The sequence below is a fragment of the Ammospiza caudacuta genome, chromosome 7 (assembly GCF_027887145.1).
Source record: "Ammospiza caudacuta isolate bAmmCau1 chromosome 7, bAmmCau1.pri, whole genome shotgun sequence".
Lineage (NCBI taxonomy): Eukaryota > Metazoa > Chordata > Aves > Passeriformes > Passerellidae > Ammospiza > Ammospiza caudacuta.
Genome location: NC_080599.1, coordinates 43828014 through 43844582, shown reverse-complemented (window position 1 = coordinate 43844582; position 16569 = coordinate 43828014). Strand labels below are relative to the sequence as shown.

Genomic DNA, 16569 nt, shown 5'->3' with positions numbered 1-16569 from the left:
AGCTCTGCTCTGGCTGCCCGTGTCCCCAGGACTGCCTGCAGCCACACACTGACAGCTCTGGTCCCCAAGGGGATGGTGGCAGCCCTTGCCATGGCAACCATCACCGTGGCACCCAGCATCTCCATTCCCCAGGGAATGTCTCCTCCCCTGGGCAGGCAGGGCTGGAAAACAGCAGGGAAAAAACAAAGTGCTGTCTGCTCAGAGGGAGCTGTGGAAAGCACCCGAGGGTTACCGCAGAGGGAGCCCCTGCACCTTGGGTAGCTGCCAGGCTGCAGGGGCTGTGCTGAAATTTTATATTCCCCAAGGGGCAAATCAAATCCACTGGGCATAAAATCATTGTCCTGCAGTTACAGTAACATCACTGGAGGGGATCAAATCGGTGAGCCAGGAGTGTGAGCCAGCACTGTGGGGTCACAAACCCTACAAGTTGTGTGGGAGCCTGTCCATGGGCAGGGGGGATGTGCCACTCCCCTGTGCCCACCCCGAGCCCAAACTGCAAATCCTCTGCAGGATGGAGAGAGGTTTGACCACTGAATGACTTGGCCTCTCACCTGCCCTGACTTCTCTTCCCTAGCCCTGCCCTGGTGCTACCTGGGGGTGCTGCTGGAAAGGGAAGAACCATTTTCCACCAGCCCAGTGGCTACTCTCACTCTGACCCCTTGATGTCTTTGGTGCTGTGCCAGGCACTGATTCAAGCCAGCTGCTGCTGCCTGCTTGGTCTCTCATTTATCCTCTCCCCATCCTCAGCGTTTTCCCTCCCGGAAATCCCTCGGGGCAAGGAGGGAGGCCCCAGACAGGAGCTGAGCCCCTCCTGTGCAGGGCACGCCTCTCCCAGGCCACTCTTGTGGCCCCAGTGCCATAAATCAGCCCCAGCAAAGCAGCAGGGGAGCAGTTTGGTGAAAGGCTGCAGGGACAGCAGTACCTTTATTAGGTTCCCCCAGCACAGCTGGAAAAAATAAGGAGCCCAGACAGGCTTTCAGGCACATAACCCCTGAGCTGAGCCCCACACTCAGTCCTGTCTGCTGATTTAATAAGAGATCAGCTTTCCCCACAGACCACGTCTCCTGTGCAGCCTTAAACCCTCCTGGTTAAAACACTGCCCCGGAGAATCAATCCAAGATGGTTTTGTCCCTTTGATCAGCACAGCAGGTAATAAGTCACCGATGGAAATGCGTTTCACTTCTCTGGCTCCAGCAACAGAAATGGAGACAAACCCTCTGTCCTGAATGCCTGGTGAAAATCTCGCAGTGCCTGGGGAGATGGACAAAAGGGTTTGCAGAGTGGCTCTGTGATCCCCACGGACACACAGCAGCACCTGGGTGTCCAAGGTGTGAGCAAATTCCCTTCCCACAGGATCCATCCTGGTCTCCAGCCTCACAGACAGCCACGGCAGTGCCTAATTGTGGTGACAAACACGGAGGGAGAAGTGATTGCCTGACAGAACCAGGGCAGGCTGGGCTGGGAGCTGCCAGGAAACCTGGGCCAGATCCCAGCAGGAGCTGCTGAGGGACTGCCTCAGGTCCCTCTGGGCACACGGGGTGTTGGGTCACCTGGCAGAACTGGCTCAGCTCTTTAATGACTTTAATGCTTCTAGATAACCTGGAGCATAAAGATGTACTCTTTAGTTCCTTGCTTTTGCTCATTTCCAGCCCTCTGTAAACATGGGGATTTCACATTATAAAAGAATTGTGAAGATTTCTTCAAATCCCATTTTTAAAATGAGGATTCATTCTTATTTCTCTATATTTAAAAAGGATTATTTAACTCTTCTTTGAAGTGCTGTCTCCTACTCCAGTGGAGTACTTTGCTTTACTTTCAGGGACACTTTTTGTCCTGTCCTGGCTCTGTTCACTATTTTTTACTGTTACACGAGGGCAGGCACTGTGCAAGAACTGTTCCTGCTGGACAGAACTCCTGGGCCAAGCTTGGAGTTTGACCTGGATGATGCCATTCCCAAAGTGCAGCTCCTCAGGGACAAACAGAAAACATTTGGCATTGAGTGCTCTGAGCAGGTCATTGCCCTGCTGTGAAAAATGCATATTTTATGATTGGCTTTTCGCAAATATTAAAATGAATATTATATGTATTATGTTAGAAAGTTTTGCTGTATTAATTTTTAAAGTAGTGTGTTAAATATAATTTAGGTTATAACAACGTTAAAATATGCTATATAAGATACTTTTTTTTAAAGACGGGACTCGCACCAGATAGCAGCCGCAGGACACCCAAATCTTTCAGAGAAAGAGAATTTATTGCTCCATTATCAAAAGAAACAAACTTCTTCCCACCTCGCTCAGGTTTGAAGACACCGTCAGGATTAAGAGAAGAAGCTGACACTGACCAGACATAATTTGAATGGAATTTATGCATCATGGATGAGATGTATGAATATGCAACAGGCTGTTGTCTTTAAGGGTTAATCCTCTGTTAACGTGGGTTCTTTTTCGGGCTTGAGCTGCCCAGAAAAGGTACCCGGACTTCCGTAACTCTTTGTTTCTATTGTCTCGTATTGTCCTAATCGAAGCTGTCCAAATTATTATTACTCTAATTATACTGCTATTTTTATAACCATTTTATTACCATTAAACTTTTAAACTTTTAAAAACAAGCGATTGGCGTTTTTCACACCCCACGACCAGCGGGGGCGGATGGAGCTGGCAAAGCGCTCTCTGAGGTGATGAACGCCACATCTACCAAGGGCAGGACGGACAAATGGCCACTGTCCCTCAGAGCCGGCGGGACGGCAGCGAGTTCCACAGCAGCAGCCTGTCCCAAGAACTAGCACCTCCTCGGCTTTCCAAGCCTTGGAAAGGCGTCCTAATTAGGAAAGGACGCCCAAATCGTGGTGGTGGCATTCCTGTGTGAGTCCAAATCAAATCCTGATGGTGCCACTCCTGTGTGGGCCCTGTCCCGGTGCCGCCCACCGCCCCCTCACGCTTCAGCCGCTCCTCCCGCCCGCCAGGGGGCGCCCGCCGCGCCCGCCGGAACCATAGAGAGCGGCGCGCGCCGCCTAGCTCTCCCCGCGCACGCGCGCGTGTCCGCGCACGTGACAGGGAGGGGCTTCCCATTGGCCGCGCCGGCGGGGCCGGGCGCGCGCCCCCCGCGGGTGTAAGTGCGCGCGCGGGCGTGCGTGTGCACGTGTGCGAGTGTGCACGTGTGCGAGTTTGTACAGGTGTGTGCGTGTGCAAGTGTGTGAGTTCTCATGTGTGCGTGTGCACGTGTGTCAGTGCTCAGGTGTGAGTGTGCGCTCAGGTGTTCCCCCGCGGCATCCCCTCCTGTACCATACCCCATACCTGTACTCCCCGGAAGGTGTTCGCTCCCGCGTGTGCAGCCAGGTGTGTGTATGCGGGTGTGCCCATGCCGCGTCCGTGTACCTGTGTGTCCCGGAAAGCGCGCAGGGCGGTGTGAGCGCTGTACAGCGCTCGGGTGTTGCCAGGGTACCTGTATGTGCATACCTGTGTGCGTGCCCAGGTGTGCCCGTGCAGCATTCCCGTGACCGTGTAGTGACCTGTGCATCCCGCAGAGCGCTCCCCTGTGCGCCCCAGGTGTGTGTGTGTCCGTGTGAGCTCTGGTGTCGGTGTGCCGGTGCCCCCAGCCCCTGACCCCGCTCTGTCCCGTGTCCGTGTAGTGACCTGTGCATCCCGCAGAGCGCTCGGGTGTGTGTGTGTCCGTGTGAGCTCTGGTGCCCGTGTGCCGGTGCCCGCAGCCCTGACCCCGCTCTGTCCCGTGTCCCTCCGCAGCCCTCTCCGTGCCGCCATGGAGGCCTTGCTGAGGAGCTGCCGAGTCCCGGCGCTGGGCGCCCGTCACGGCGGGGCCAGGGCCCGGCATGGCGGCACCGCGGGCAGGGCCCGGCGCCTGCTGCTGTCGCAGCTCTTCCAGCCGCTGGCGCTGCCCACGGGCGGCCAGGCGGGCTCGGAGGGCCGGCCCGGGGAGCCCAGCTGCCGCAGCCAGCGGCTGATGCTGCAGGCAGGGCTCATCCACCCCACCAGCCCCGGCTGCTACTGCTACCTGCCGCCCACCGTGCGCGCCATGGAGAAGCTGATCAAGCTGATGGACCAGGAGATGCAGGCCGTGGGCGGGCAGAAGCTGAACCTGCCCAGCCTGTGCTCGGCGGAGCTGTGGCGTGCCAGCGGCCGCTGGGACCAGATGGGGCCGGAGCTGTTCCGGCTGCTGGATCGGCACAAGCACGGCTACTGCCTGGGCCCCACGCATGAGGAGCTGGTGACGGCGCTGGTGGCCTCGCAGAGCGGCCTTTCCTACAAGCAGCTCCCGCTGCGCCTCTACCAGGTCACCAGGAAGTTCCGCGACGAGCCCAAGCCGCGCTTCGGCCTGCTGCGCAGCCGGGAGTTCTACATGAAGGACATGTACACCTTCGACAGCTCCGAGGAGGCGGCTCGGCGCACCTACGAGCAGGTGTGCGCCGCCTACTGCCACCTCTTCACCCGCCTGGGGCTGCCCTTCGTCAAGGTGCGGGCGGCCACGGGCAGCATCGGCGGCAGCACGTCCCACGAGTTCCAGCTGCCGGCGGACATCGGCGAGGACAGGCTGCTGCTCTGCCCTCAGGGACACTTCGCGGCCAACGTGGAGACGCTAAACACGGAGCAAACCTCATGCCCCGAGTGCGGGGAGAAGCTCAGCGAGACCAAAGGCATCGAGGTGGGGCACACGTTTTACCTGGGCACCAAGTACTCCTCGGTGGCCAACGCCGTGTTCTCCTCGGCTGAGAACAGGCCGCAGCTGGCAGAAATGGGCTGCTACGGCCTGGGCGTCACCCGCATCCTGGCGGCCTCCATCGAGGTGCTCTCCAGCGAGGACAGCATCCGCTGGCCCAGCCTCATCGCACCCTACCAGCTGTGCTTCATCCCCCCCAAGAGGGGCAGCAGGGAGGAGGAGGAGGGAGCGGCGCTGCTGGAGCAGGTGTACGATGAGCTGGCCCAGGCGCTGCCCCAGCTCGCCGGTGACGCGGTGCTGGACGACCGGAGCCAGCTGACCATCGGCAAGAGGCTGAAGGATGCCCAGAGGCTGGGCTACCCCTACGTGGTGGTGGCTGGGAAGAGGGTCTGCGAGGACCCCCCGGTCTTTGAGGTTTGGGATCAGAATGCCGGCAAGGTTTTGTTCCTCACCAAAGAAGGGGTCATAGAGCTGCTGAGTGAAGTGCAAGTGCCTTGAATGGCTCCTCTCTGAATTCATCATGTCTGCTGCAGTGAGTTCATCTGAGCAGCCCTGGTGATGGCTCTGGGTGAGCAGAGGCAAATCCAGCTCATGTCAGAGCCAGCCACGGTGTCCTGCAGGTGCGCCAGGTGCTGAGGTTGAGCTGGAATCAGCACACATTCCACCACAGGGCTGGGGACGTTCCTCCCTCTGGGTACAGGTCCCTGGGAGCTGCTTTTTCCAGCACTTGTAGCCTCATGTGGCTGTGGGAGCACTGGCAGGGCCGTCCCCTCACTGCCTGGCAGGGACAGACTGGCCATGGCCTCTGTCAGGAGCACAGGACAGACAAAACTGCACAGGGGGACAGGAGGGCTCCCCTCACTGCCACGTTCTCAGCATGAAGGATTCTAAGAGAGACAAAGGAAGGCAACTTTCCTCTGTTTGCCGTGGCAGGGCTCCTATGAGGAGCTGCTCGGTGCCATCCCAGCAGCACTGATGGGACAGGGAGCTGCTTGGAGGGATCACCTCACCCTGTGCCACAGTTCCTTGGTCTGAGATCTAGAGATCATGAGCAACACTGTAATAAAATCACAGAATCATTTATGTTAGAAAAGGCCTTTAAGATCATTGAGTCCAGCCATTAACCTGATCTGCCAAGGCCACCACTAACCCGTGTCCCCAGGTGCCATACCCACTGCCCCTTAAACCTCTCCAGGGATGATGACTTGACTGCATCACTTCCCTGAGCCGTTCCAGTGCCTCACAACCCTTCTGATGAAGAGCTTTTTCCTAATATCCCTGCTGGGCGAGGTGGGGACGGTGGGTCGAAAGGAGTGGGGCTGGGGCTGGGGCTGATGCCGGTGCCGATGCCGGTGGGATGCCAGGGCGGGTCGGATGTCGGGACTGGTCGAAAGGAGCGGGGCCGGGATTGAGGCGGGGCAGGGTGGGATGCCAGAGCAGTGGGATACCGGGGCGGGTCGGATTCGGATGCCGATGCCGGTCGGATGCCGGGGCCGGTAGCGGTGGGATGCCGGGGCAGGTCTAACGCCGGTACCGGTGGGATGCCGGTGCCGGTAGCGGTGGGATGCCGGGCGGGTCTAACGCCGGTACCGGTGGGATGCCGGGCGGGTCTAACGCCGGTGCCGGTGGGATGCCGGGGCGGGTCTAACACCGGTACCGGTGCGATGCCGGTGCTGATGCTGACGGGAAGGAGCGGGGCCGGGCCTGACGCGGCAGGCGGGGCCGGGCGGCACTGGGAGGAGGAGCACCGGCAGCATGGCGGAGGCCGAGCAGGACGGCGTGTCCGGAGCCCCGGCGGCGCCGCCGCGGTACCGGGGAGCGCTGCACCCCGACACGTGGGAGCAGGTGAGGCGGCGGGGCCGGGCGGGGGGCCGCGCTCGGGGCGCTGCATGCCTGTCCGTCTGTCCGTCCGCCCGCAGGAGCTGGAGGCCATCCCCATGTTCATGAAGCGCTGCCCGGCCGAGATCGACGCGGCGCGGCAGCCCGAGCTCGCCTGCCTGCAGTCGCTGCTGTTCGACGAGGAGCGGAGCCCCGCAGGTGCGTCCTGCCCTGCCGTGCTCGGGTGAGCCGCCAACCCCAACCCTGCCCCAGCCTGACCCCCTGCATCCCCGCAGAGCTGGCCAGCATGTACAAGAACGAGGGGAACGAGTACTTCAAGGAGAAGGACTACGGGAGAGCGCTGGCCGCCTACTCGGAGGGGCTGCGGCGGCGCTGCGGGGACGCGGAGCTGGACGCGGTGCTGCTCAGCAACCGGGCGGCCGCACATTTCCACCTGGGTAAGGCTTCACACCGCCGGGAACGCGGCTCCGCGCTCCGGAGATGCTGCTCCTCCCCGGCTGGGGTTTGCTTTCTGTTTGTTTTGGTTGTGTGATGGGTTATGGGTGGGAAGGAGGCGCCTTGAAGCCTGGAGAGCTGGCTCGCTTCAGCCCATGGATGTGTGCGGGGTTTGTGCTCTGCTCCTTGCAGCTGTTACCTGCTGCTCGAGCCTTGGCTCCAGGACAGGGCAAAACCACTGGGTTTTTTAGTCTGTTCAGAAATAGACTAGTTTGGGTTAGAATTGATGGATGACCTTTAAAGGCCATCTGGTCCAATCCCTCTGCAAGGAGCGGTGACATCTTCAGCTAAAGTTTGTTCAGAGCCCTGCCCAGCCTGGCCTTGAATGTTTGCAGGATGGGGCTCCTAGCACCTCTCTGGACAACTTCTGCCAGTGCCTCACCACTCTCATTGTCAAAAATTTCTTCCTTATATCTAGCATAAGTCTACCCTCATTTAGTTTAAACCATTGTTTGGTGATCTTGGAGGTGTTTACCAACCTTAATAATTCTGTGATTCTCCTACAGCTACCACCATCCTACCAATAGGGAAGGTGTTCTGGCCCTTTTAATGCTGCTGTGTGTTGCTCACACCACATTATTTACCTCTCACCTGTATGACTGATCCCTCTCCTTTCACTTCTTGTTCTTAATTTGCTGGTTTTTACCCTCCTCTCACCTCACAGTGATTGTAGGAACAGTGAATTACAGGGTCTCTGCAAAAACCTTTTTGTCACCTTGGTGTGTGGTTGGATTTTAAATACAAGTGGAGGTTTTAAATAGATTTTAAATACAAGTGAGCACTTTTACTTGCTTTGCAGGGAACTACCGTTCTGCTCTAAATGATGCCATCCAAGCCAAAAAGCTGAAGCCCACCCATCTCAAAGCCATCATAAGAGGTGAGAGTTAATGCTGGTGCTGCTGCATGGAGCAGGAGTCCTTTCCAAATGCTTGGCTGATGTTATTTTTACTGATTGTGCTGCTATTGTTACCAGCCCTGAAGCAGGCTGTTGTTGCTTGTTGCCTTGTTTCCTTGAGTGTTGAATAGTTGTGTTTATAAAGCTGAAATTACTGTGAGTGGGCATCATACTTTGTTTCTGGACAGAGTTCATTTCAGAAAGGGAAAGCAGTTACTGGAAGAGATCTCTTCACTCGTTGTTGCTGTTTCTCCCCAAAAGAGAGCTCTGCCTTTTGCTTTGCATTTTCAATCAAAATGTCTTTTTGTTCTTCATCTCCTATATCTATCAGAGTCACTGTGGAGTACAGGATAACTTTTCCTGTTTTCCACAACACTGTTCTTTTTACCCACTCCATAGAAATCCCCCTTTTATTTTTCCTAACAAGCCAAATACTGAAATGTTAATTGCAATGATAAAATTTTGTAACAGACACTTTTAGCATAATTCTGCTGATTTCTGTGTCTAGATGATATAAGAACTGATTAAATACTTCAAATTTTCTTCTCAACTGACCTGCTGGAAATTTGTGGTTGAACATGACCACACAAGACAAAGATGTTTAGTACAGAAGTGCCAGACCTAATGCTGTCTTTATAATCACCACTTTTGCAGTAGTTGTACACTGACTCCAACACTGGAAATTTAAAATATTCATCCTTCCAGGAGCTCTCTGTCACATGGAACTAAAGAATTTCGTGGAAGCAATAGCATGGTGTGAGGAGGGCTTGCAAATAGACTCAAAAGAGAAAAAGCTTGTGGAAATGAGAGCCAAAGCTGACAAATTGAAGGTGAGGATGAAGGCAGCCTGGCATGTGCAGTGCTTGTCCCTTTGGGATCCCTGGAGGGGTTTCTGTGTGGTGTGGATCCCCAGGCAGGATGGAGGGGTGCTCCCATGGGCTGTGTGTTGGGATGTGCAGGGGAAGGAGCTGGGGGGGACCTTCCTGGGGACCCAAACTGGTTTCTCCAGAAGGAGAAAATGTCAGGGAAGAGCAGAGGTGGGCACTGACCTGCTCTGTGTGGGCACTGATGGACACTGACCTGCTCTGTGCGACCTCACTGCATCCTTTTCTTATCTATAGAGAACTCAGGACAGGGATGCCAGGAAAGCAAAGGCGATGGAGAAAAAGGAGCAGTGTCAGAAGGAAGTTTTGCTTGCAGCAATAAAGGTGAGTCGCTGAGAGGGGCTGGTTTTCTGTGGTTTGGGGTTTTTTTTAAGAGCTCTCTTGTTTTTCTCTAAAAGTTGGATCTCATACATTGGCTTTTGAGGGCTAGAGCAAAAAAAAAGAGTTAAAATCATGATTCTCCAGGACTGCATGGCTCCAGCCCCAGCTTCCAGCTGTCTGTATTTCAGGTAACAACTAATGCAAAATACAGCCCCAGTGTTAGGAGATGGGCTGAGCTGTGTGAGTGCTCTGGCTGCAGCATCACATCAGCACAGTGAACCTGGCTTTCTCTGCTGCCCACAGGCATTAATTCTGTGGAAGAATAGAAGATACCTTCAATAAGGTACAGGAGAGAATCAGTCCTGGATCCTCTCCTTCCTCAGTGAATGTTTAAACTGCATTAAAATATTTGGGGCTTTTACATGCAGTCAGATCTCCTCTGCTGTTGCTTTTCCAAGGAAAAGAGTGAGCTTTCTTCAGTTCTCTGAAAGAGCAGATGTTCTCAGGAGCTGGTGTGTGTAGTTGCACCCTGTAGTGATGCCTGGCAGGCCCCAGAGGAAAGGATTTTAAATGCATCCCTTTCCATGTGTGTTCTCAGGCTCTTCTCTCCACGTGTGGGTTCCTCTGGATTCCCAGCTCTCCTCATTTGTTCATGGAAGCCTGGCTGAGGTCCTGGGTTCTACTGGGAAGTATCAGACCAGTCACCTGAGTCTGATACTGAGGGAAAGCTTTGGAGCTGACTCATTAAGAACAACATCATTTGACCTTTTACTGACTGCTGATTTTTTGTTCTTATTCTCCCCACCGCAACTGTTGAATTTTTAGTTGTGTTTTGGTATTTCCCCTCCATCCCCTCCAGGAAAGAAATATCAAGCTAATTCTTGAGCCTTCAGATGAAGAAGAGGAAGTGTCAGGTGGCCTGGCTGAGATATCCTTGGATGGGTTCCACCCTGGCAGTGCCACAGGAGCCAAGGTGCACCTGGATGCTGATGGCAGCCTGAGCTGGCCTGTCCTCTTCCTGTACCCTGAGCACGAGCAGACAGATTTCACTGTGGCTTTCCATGAGGGCTCCAGGTAAGTGCTCTGCCAGCAGCATTCTGGCACTGAGGAGGTGTTTGAGCAGGTGAGAGCAGGCAGCAATCCAACACTGCCATGCTGGAGCAGCCCCTGATGTCTGATCACACAGCTGACCCTGCTCTGCAGCAGGAGGCTGCACCCCATGGCCTCCTGAGGTCCTCTCCAACCTGAATTATTCTGTGATTTACCTGGATTTATGCTGCAGACAAACACATTTAGCCAGGGTGACTGAAGGGGCTTGCAGTGCAATTACTCAGGCCAGTAATTAATTAGTGACCAGGGATACCTGTGACCACACGTGTGGATTTTAGAGATTCATTAAGGTGCTGTTTCAAAGCCCTCCAAATAGATCTCAGAAAAAAAAAAATTAAACTCAAAAATTATGAAAAGCTTCCAAAGGGGACCTCTCATAACCAGCAGGGACCCCAAAGTTCTCCTCAGGGCCTCCAGCAGATCTGAAGTTCTGCAGACCTTTCAGACTGGCAAGCTCAGAATTCCACTCTCCTTGATGTTAACTTCAATTTCTTACCTTATAGTGTTAAACAAACTTGGAATTTGTAACTTTTTGTTTGTTGGAAGACATATTCCTCAGATCTATTAATAAGTTTAGGACTTATTTTTATTATTTTATTTTATTTTATTATTTGCACTGTTATTTTAACAGTGCAAGCAGGTTGGTGATGTTGTGGTACTTTTATTGGTAGTGTTCACTGTGCTTTTTTGTGACTAAAGGAAGTGGAAATGGATTTTTAGGACAAACTGGCCTCCCAACACTCCTCAAGTAGCAAAATAAAGAAACCTTGGACACACAGACATATTCTCATCACTCTGATATGGTGAAGCATGGGACTGTCAAAGGAAAATCCATTTTAGACAAAATGCAGGGTGTTTATTTGACAGCTTTTTCAGTGTGAAAACGTTAATTAAAAATAATTTGTTGTCACACTGCTCAAGTTTGAAGCCAATAACCTGAATTACAGGGCCTTGGATTTATTGGGAAAGTGAGTATGTAGGGAAGGAACTATTGGTGATCTAAACTTACTTTCAAATCTGTTGTTTATTTTGCTAATGTATTTTTGCCATCATTTAAATGCAACTGTACAAGTTACTGGAGCTGAGCACTTTGGCTAAGCTGACCAAGTGTTTTTTGGCTTTTAGGTTTATTGATCATTTAATGGTGATGTTTGCTGAGTTACCTCCTTGGGATTTAGAAAAAAAGTACCTTCCCAACAATCTTGAGGTAAGAAGTTTGATTTTCCTTCAATTTCAGGGTTGTTGTGTTGTGGGTTTTTTTATTTCTGGAGTGAGAAAGTGCACAGCTCTGAGGATATGAAAGTGTTGGCATCTGTTTACCTTGCACAGATGTGAAACAAGAGAGCTTAAACTCCTCACTTATAAATTCAGACATTGTCTACATGTGCTGACAGAATTCACTGATGAAAATGGAAGCTGTCTTCCAGTTACATTGTATTTGACAGAAGGTATTTATAGATATTGCTTAGATTCCATCTTTGCAACAATAATTAAGATTTAAACAATCAAGCTGATAGGTGGCCTGGTTTTTTAATTGCATCGTGGAGTTGCTCAATACAAATATTGAAGGCATTATTTTAAGAATAATTTCTTTTCAGAACTGAGTGGAGTTACTTGAGCACATAATCAGATCTAGATAATATATCTCTATTAACACTTTAGCAAAGGAGGGTTGTGAGTTGGTGCAGCAGGTTTTGAGAATTTTTCTGAAGTTGTACATGGAAGGATAGGAATGTTTGTTTTCATTTTTCACCCCAGTGCCAGGCAGCAGCAGCACAGCCCTGTGTAAAGTGAGCAGGCAGGTCCAGAAGGACAGTGGCTGTGTGCTTTTCCAGGTTAAATCCTGTGTGTATTTACAGTCTAAGGCACCACTGCTGGATTTTAATCTCTTAAATCAACTCTGTTTTGTTCAAATACCTCTGAACCCACTCAGTTTATCTCATAACATTGCTGCATTTCACCTGCTGAAATGCTGCCCTTAGATTTGGGTTGGTTGCCTGTAATGCATGGGAACAGCCTGTGTATTTTGCCTCCCTGCTGCCACTGCCAGGAGAGCCTGAGCTGGTTTATACAGGGAAAACTTGGAATTCACACAGAGCAATTTCTGCCTTGCTGAATTTTGCATCCAACAGTTGAGTCAAGCTACAGAGGTTTGATAAACCCCAGCTGATAATGGTGTGGTGATACTGGGCTTTCAGCAGCTTAATGCTTTCCTTCATGTACCTTAGGCATTTATTAACCCCTCCCCCCAATGTTTTTTTTCCCAGCTCTATTTTGAAGATGAAGAAAGAGAAGAAATGTATGAGGTGAACCCAGAGCACACATTGCTGCAAGTGCTGCAGCACGAAAGGTGAGGCTCTACCTGTCCAAGTCCAGGGGAAAAAAGGCAAAAAGTATGAGCTTTAAGTCCAGTTTGTTCTTAAATAGTCCTAACTCTTCTCTGACTTAATAGTCCTGCCTCTTGAAGGTATGGATTTTGTGCCTGGCTTTAGCAACTTACATATGTTTTCCCCCCAAAAAAATGAACAACTCTTTCCAGGCATGAATGGAGATGGGAGAGGGAGCTGAGCAACACAGAAGAGCTATTCCAGATCCCATCTACACAATACTACTTTAAAAAAAAAAAAAAAAAAAAAAACAAAAAAAGAAGAAGGAAAACAGGCAGCAGCCTGTAAAGAGCATGTTGAAGGTTAACAATGCTCTCGCTGTTCACACTGCTGCGTGAGCAGCCCCCGGTGCAGCACGCAGCACTCTTCTGCTCTGAAACTGCCTTTCAGGAGTTGGGCTGCTATTGAGAGAGAAGAATTTGCTGTTTGTGAAGCCACAAAGTTCCTGTGCAGCCTGTGCCATTGAGCTGCAGCATCTCATAGCTAGCTGGAGCTGCTGCTCAGCGCGGGGGGCTCGGTCTGTCGCAGTGGGAGCGGGATCTCTGTCACCCCATAAAACTCAGCAGTGCCCAAAGGCCCTCAGATTCCAGGCTGTAAGGGCAGCTGCAAAAGAGCCCTCCTTCCAGAGGGAGAATAACAGCTGCCTTAATTAAAAGAAGCTGTTGGGAGAGGAGTTGATTCATAAAACACTTCTCCTCAGATGTGCTTAGCCGTGGCTCCGAGAGGCTCTGCTAATCAGCACAGAATCTCATCTCCAGCCTTTGGAGGGTCAGTCTGTATGGAGCTGGCAGGAGTCACTTGCTTTGCAGGACACTGGGCCAGCTACATGGAAGCCAAGGACTCCTTTTGATCTTTGCAGGTATTTTGTAAAGGCCGGGACCCCGACAGTTTTGGTGTTTGCCAAGCGTTCTCCTTTCTCTAAGAAATACTTCTCTAGCAAGAAAGTGCATCGGCTGTAATGAGCAAGAAAGAAACGAGGAATCCTGTGCAAGAGGCTGCTGTTTGTTAGCCCAGCTCCAGGCTGCAGACTTCTGCTTCAACAAAAATACCTTGCACTCTTCAGGGGCGGAAAATAATCTTGGCACACAGGGAAGCTTCCAGGGGAGCAGCACAGGAGAAGGAAGGGCTAACATGAGGGGATTATTTGTTTAAAAGGGAACCCAGCTGGCTTGCAGAAGGTCTCCTCTATGATAGGCTGCATGTGGTTTTGAAATAAACCTGAAGCAGTGCCAAGCACTGGCTGTGGTTGCAGTAAGAGCAGCTGGGAATGTTCATCCTTACCTGAGAACATCACAGAACTGCTCGGGGGTGGCTGTGGCTGCTGGGGTTCAGCAGCTGGGGCCTGGGGAGGTGCCTGCCTGTTGCAGCAGGGTGGATGCAGCCAGGTTCCTGCAGCTGCTGCTGCTTTGTCCCTGCTTGGCTGTGCTGCTGGCCAGGCTGCAGCAGAGCTCTTTGTTTGGAGCAGTGTCTGACTGACCCTTTTGATACCTCACTGAATGTTCTACAGAACCTGGATTAAACATGCCTATTTTAAGTAGACTGACTTCTGCCTAATTAATGGGACAACAGTTTCTCTCACCTTGTGAAATGCCAGAGAATGACAGACACTGATTGTGAACCCCAACATAACACCTTTATCCATTACATTAACAGGCAGGGTCTTCTGGACTTCTGTATTAGCATTTGGCTTTTAATCAGAAGTAATTCTCAGTCTCTCATTTCTTTCTCTTCCGCAGGAATGTAAAATGGCTAAAGCACACTGTAGCTTTAGACACGGGGCATTAGAAAGCTGTTCAGCCATAAAACACTCCTGCTTCCATCACAGAGGCTGGCTGCAGGCAGCTCTAGAGAAAACATTTCCTAAATTTCAACACAGCGAGAGTCTCCACCCGAGGATGCTGCAGTTTGATGCCCAGAGCTGGGGCTGCTTTGCAGCGAGGCAGCAGGGGCTGGGCACTGTGCAGCCAGCAGCTGGCAGTGCCCTCAGAGGGCAGAGAGCTGGGCAGCCAGGTGCTGCAGGCTCAGCCCGTTGCACAGGATGCACAGGAGGTTGCAGAGCGAGGACAGAGCGTGGTGCAGGGCGAAGCTGCGCGCCAGGCGCCGGTACGCGGGGTCGGAGGCGCGGAGCTGCCGGCGGGGCTCGCGGGCCGCCAGCCCCAGCTCCTGCCCCAGCCCGTGGCTCTTCTCCACCCGCTGCAGCTCAGCCACCAGCTCCGAGGCCGCCCGCCCGAAGCACTGCGTGTTCAGCACCGAGGCGGCGATGCACACGAGGAAGATGATGGTCTGCAGGGAGCAAAGCCACCCCACATGTAGGGGGTTACATTTCTCCCCCAGGCCCCCTGGCTCGCTGCAGGTTGGGTGCTTGTGGGCTTCTTTTAACTGTGTGTGGGTCTCCGTGGTTTGCAAGCCAGCCAGAGGAGCAGAGGAAGGGGTTGGGGCTGTGTGTGGGGAAGGGGGAATATACCTGGGTCTTGTGCTCCTGGCTGAGCTGCTCGCTGGGGTGGGACATGGCAAACAGGGTCAGGCTGAGGAAGGCACAGGTGGAGCTGATGTGGAAGTAGTAGGGGAAGAGCTCGCGCTGGATGGAGCCGAAGGTGTGGCGAGGGAGGTGCCTGCTCATCACAAACCCTGCAAAGGACCCAGGTGAGTCCTGGGGCAAAGCCCCCTCCCCGTGCCACCCCCCGGGGCAGAGAGCACAGCACAGCCCAACCTACCGGCCACGAAGGTCACCCAGACCTGCATTCCCCAGGAGGTGGAGAGGACGAGCAGGTGCAGCAGTTTGATGGCGTTGGAGGGCTCCGTGTCACTTGCCATGGCGTGCTGGATGGGGACAGGTCCCGTCATGTCAGCCGGGTCAGCCCGGATTCGGCACCGAGCTGTGGCTGCTGCTGTCACCTTGCTGCTCGCAGGGCAAATGCAGTTCAGGTTCCCAAACCTGCTTACTCAGGGAAAGCTTTGGAGCTGGCACAGCCCTGTTCCAGCCCCACCACCACACACCCGACCGGGCTGCAGAGCTGCTCTTCAGTCCCTTCGTATCTCAGGGCAGGGCTCTGCGTCAGCACCTGCGAGCCACATGCCTGGGGTGGACTTTTGGCAAAGTCCAGCCAACGCCCCTCTGACCCCTGGCAGCAGGAACCGGCACAAGTCAATAAAAAGGGGAAGAGAAAAGCTGGGGCAAATTCACCTGCCCATGCCATGGCCATCAGAGGCCTCTTGGCCAGGGGGAAGTCTCCTTGTTTAAAAACAGAACTGCTTCTGCACTGTTTAACCAAAAACCTGGGGGCTCAAAGAGCAGGGGGCTCCCAGCCTCACCCCCTGCCCCAGACCCTGCACAAGAGCACAGGCAGGAGGCTTTGAAAGAACTGCCTGATCCACTGCAAGGAGTGCTCTGAAAATTAATTAAAACAAAGCTTCCGGGAGTAGCCCATCAATATTGCTGCCTGCAGAATTCCTCCTCCTCCTCCTCCTCCTCCCCTCGGCTGCTGCCTCGGGGCATGAATTACAGCGGGGCTGGCCTTGAGAGAGACACTGCCGTCTGATTCTATCCCACTCCTGCAAGGCAGATAAATATGCCCTGTATTGTGATATATTAGCTCCATGTATTTATTTAGGCACCCATAAAATCAGGACCTTAAACCTTCTCATGATGGCAGCACACTGGAGAAGGCGCCCACATCCAACCTGGAGTGCTGGCCTGTAAATCCCCAGCTGTATTCATGGCTTTTTCCTTTCCAGAAGCTTCTTGGTGTTTTGGGTTATTTTTCCATCCCCCATCAGCCCTGGATGGCAGCCGTGGTGCTTAGGTGGGGCTTTGTTCCCTGCATCATTCTGGGCAGGAAGGCAGGGGTGGGCTCTGAGCCCTGCTGCTCCCAAGGCCCCAGATCTGCCTCTCCAAATGCTTTGGATTTCCTCCATGCAGGAATTAGCAGTGAGAGCTCCAAGGTGTTTTCATGCAGGTTGGAAGGTT

At 53.0% G+C, this 16569-nt stretch overlaps 3 protein-coding genes across 3 annotated transcripts; 2 read left to right on the top strand and 1 right to left on the bottom strand.

The window, feature by feature from the left end:
* Window positions 1-3063: 3063 nt before the first annotated feature.
* PARS2 (prolyl-tRNA synthetase 2, mitochondrial) lies at window positions 3064-5735 on the top strand. Its single transcript, XM_058808188.1, has 2 exons — window positions 3064-3108; window positions 3741-5735. Exon 2 carries the CDS (start codon window positions 3757-3759, stop codon window positions 5167-5169), a length of 1413 nt encoding a protein of 470 aa, XP_058664171.1. The 5' UTR covers window positions 3064-3108; window positions 3741-3756; the 3' UTR covers window positions 5170-5735.
* A 667-nt stretch (window positions 5736-6402) lies between these two features.
* TTC4 (tetratricopeptide repeat domain 4) lies at window positions 6403-14087 on the top strand. Its single transcript, XM_058808775.1, has 10 exons — window positions 6403-6516; window positions 6591-6708; window positions 6786-6947; window positions 7805-7882; window positions 8606-8730; window positions 9022-9108; window positions 9965-10179; window positions 11341-11422; window positions 12483-12565; window positions 13462-14087. The coding sequence occupies exons 1-10, from the start codon at window positions 6427-6429 to the stop codon at window positions 13559-13561; spliced, it is 1140 nt and encodes a 379-aa protein (XP_058664758.1). The 5' UTR covers window positions 6403-6426; the 3' UTR covers window positions 13562-14087.
* A 235-nt stretch (window positions 14088-14322) lies between these two features.
* On the bottom strand, window positions 14323-16022 carry TMEM205 (transmembrane protein 205). The gene is made up of 3 exons (XM_058808959.1): window positions 15317-16022; window positions 15067-15230; window positions 14323-14885 (listed from the first exon to the last, which is right to left on the bottom strand). The coding sequence occupies exons 1-3, from the start codon at window positions 15444-15446 to the stop codon at window positions 14586-14588; spliced, it is 594 nt and encodes a 197-aa protein (XP_058664942.1). The 5' UTR covers window positions 15447-16022; the 3' UTR covers window positions 14323-14585.
* Window positions 16023-16569: the final 547 nt, after the last annotated feature.

Bases quoted from the DNA above. Each gene is read 5' to 3' on its own strand.
- PARS2 (XM_058808188.1), top strand. From the start codon at position 3,757: ATGGAGGCCTTGCTGAGGAGCTGCCGAGTCCCGGCGCTGGGCGCCCGT.
- TTC4 (XM_058808775.1), top strand. From the start codon at position 6,427: ATGGCGGAGGCCGAGCAGGACGGCGTGTCCGGAGCCCCGGCGGCGCCG. The intron at 6,709-6,785 runs GTGCGTCCTGCC...GCATCCCCGCAG, and splicing joins CGAGGAGCGGAGCCCCGCAG to AGCTGGCCAGCATGTACAAG. The intron at 9,109-9,964 runs GTGAGTCGCTGA...CATCCCCTCCAG, and splicing joins TTTTGCTTGCAGCAATAAAG to GAAAGAAATATCAAGCTAAT.
- TMEM205 (XM_058808959.1), bottom strand. From the start codon at position 15,446: ATGACGGGACCTGTCCCCATCCAGCACGCCATGGCAAGTGACACGGAG. The intron at 15,231-15,316 runs GTAGGTTGGGCT...GGTCCTTTGCAG, and splicing joins CTGGGTGACCTTCGTGGCCG to GGTTTGTGATGAGCAGGCAC. The intron at 14,886-15,066 runs GTATATTCCCCC...TGCTCCCTGCAG, and splicing joins GCCAGGAGCACAAGACCCAG to ACCATCATCTTCCTCGTGTG.